This window comes from Pyxicephalus adspersus, chromosome 9, assembly GCF_032062135.1.
Source record: "Pyxicephalus adspersus chromosome 9, UCB_Pads_2.0, whole genome shotgun sequence".
In the NCBI taxonomy this organism is placed as follows: Eukaryota; Metazoa; Chordata; class Amphibia; order Anura; family Pyxicephalidae; genus Pyxicephalus; species Pyxicephalus adspersus.
The window spans coordinates 510,472-511,681 of record NC_092866.1 but is presented as its reverse complement, the minus strand read 5'-3'; the positions used below and the strand labels follow the sequence as shown (position 1 = coordinate 511,681).

The window sequence follows — 1,210 nt, the reverse complement described above, 5'->3', positions numbered from 1 at the left end:
GACACACACGGGATAACACGGATTAGGACACACACACGGGATAACACGGATTAGGACACACACGGGATAACACGGATTAGGACACACACACGGGATAACACGGATTAGGACACCCACACGGGATAACACGGATTAGGACACACACACGGGATAACACAATCCTGATCTCGCCTGTTATATAAATGTCAGCATTTATTAGAATATTACAGATTTATTTTTCAGATGCCACCCCTCTCAGGTAATACACCCAGCAGATGCCCTGGGCAGTGCCCGTGGCACGAGGGCATGACACCACGAGTCTTCCTGCTACTGGGGCTTTGCTGCCCCCTGGTGGCGCCTCGTATGACACGGCAATGTAGTGCGTTTTTTTGGGGCGTATCGCTTCGCTTTGTTTGACGGTGAAAGTCTGAGGGTCGGTCTGGAAGCTAAAGGTTGTTGGCTGCAGGAAAACGTTTTTAAAAGGTATAGAGATGGTGGAGCCGGAGCGAATCTGGATGGGGCCCTGAGGTTTGGGGGCCAATGCTGAGCCATAAAGCGGAATTGTATAATCGCCTCCCAGCGGAGAAGAGATGACGAGGACAGCGCGTGACTCCCCCAGCTGAATCGGCTCAAATGTCACCTCCACACTGACCTCCGATCCGCCCTGCGAGCCCGGAGCTGCCATAACCATCTTCTCTACGTGGAAATCGGCGTTATCCACCTGCGGAGAAAGGTGAAGTGTCAGCTGACTCATTACCTGCCATTGTTGTCACCTGGATGTGGCCGGCACTCACCTTGCAGCTGTACTCTGTCTTCTGCCGGGTGTAATTGATGAATTTGGCGCTCAGGGTCTGGCTGGAGCCCAGCATTGTCCGGAAGTACAGCGGCTTCTCCGACACCGCAGGTGTGGCCCTCAGGAGGAGATCGTACTGAAACAAGCCGAGGTCAGCGCTTTGCAGGGTCAGCCGGCCGCTGCTCTCACCTGACTTCAATGGCTGGTACTCGAACATCAAGGTACCCTAGGATACAAAAAGGGCCCGACACATCAATGTAACCTGAGATACAACAAGGGCCCGACACATCAATGTAACCTGGGATACAACAAGGGCCCGACACATGGAGGTAACCTGAGATACAACAAGGGCCCGACACATGGAGGTAACCTGGGATACAACAAGGGCCCGACGCATCAATGTAACCCTGGGATATAACAAGGGCCCGACACATGGAG

The 1,210-nt window shown here is 53.5% G+C and overlaps 1 protein-coding gene across 1 annotated transcript in view; it reads right to left on the bottom strand.

Annotated features, from left to right (window-relative positions):
* Nucleotides 1–32: 32 nt before the first annotated feature.
* The window catches only part of LOC140337603 (hydrocephalus-inducing protein homolog), a gene marked incomplete in the record, with an annotated part of 5,319 nt that continues 4,141 nt past the window's right edge, over nucleotides 33–1,210 (bottom strand). The window contains 1 exon segment of the mRNA XM_072421335.1: nucleotides 33–700. Within this exon segment, the coding sequence (XP_072277436.1) occupies nucleotides 212–700 (489 nt within the window).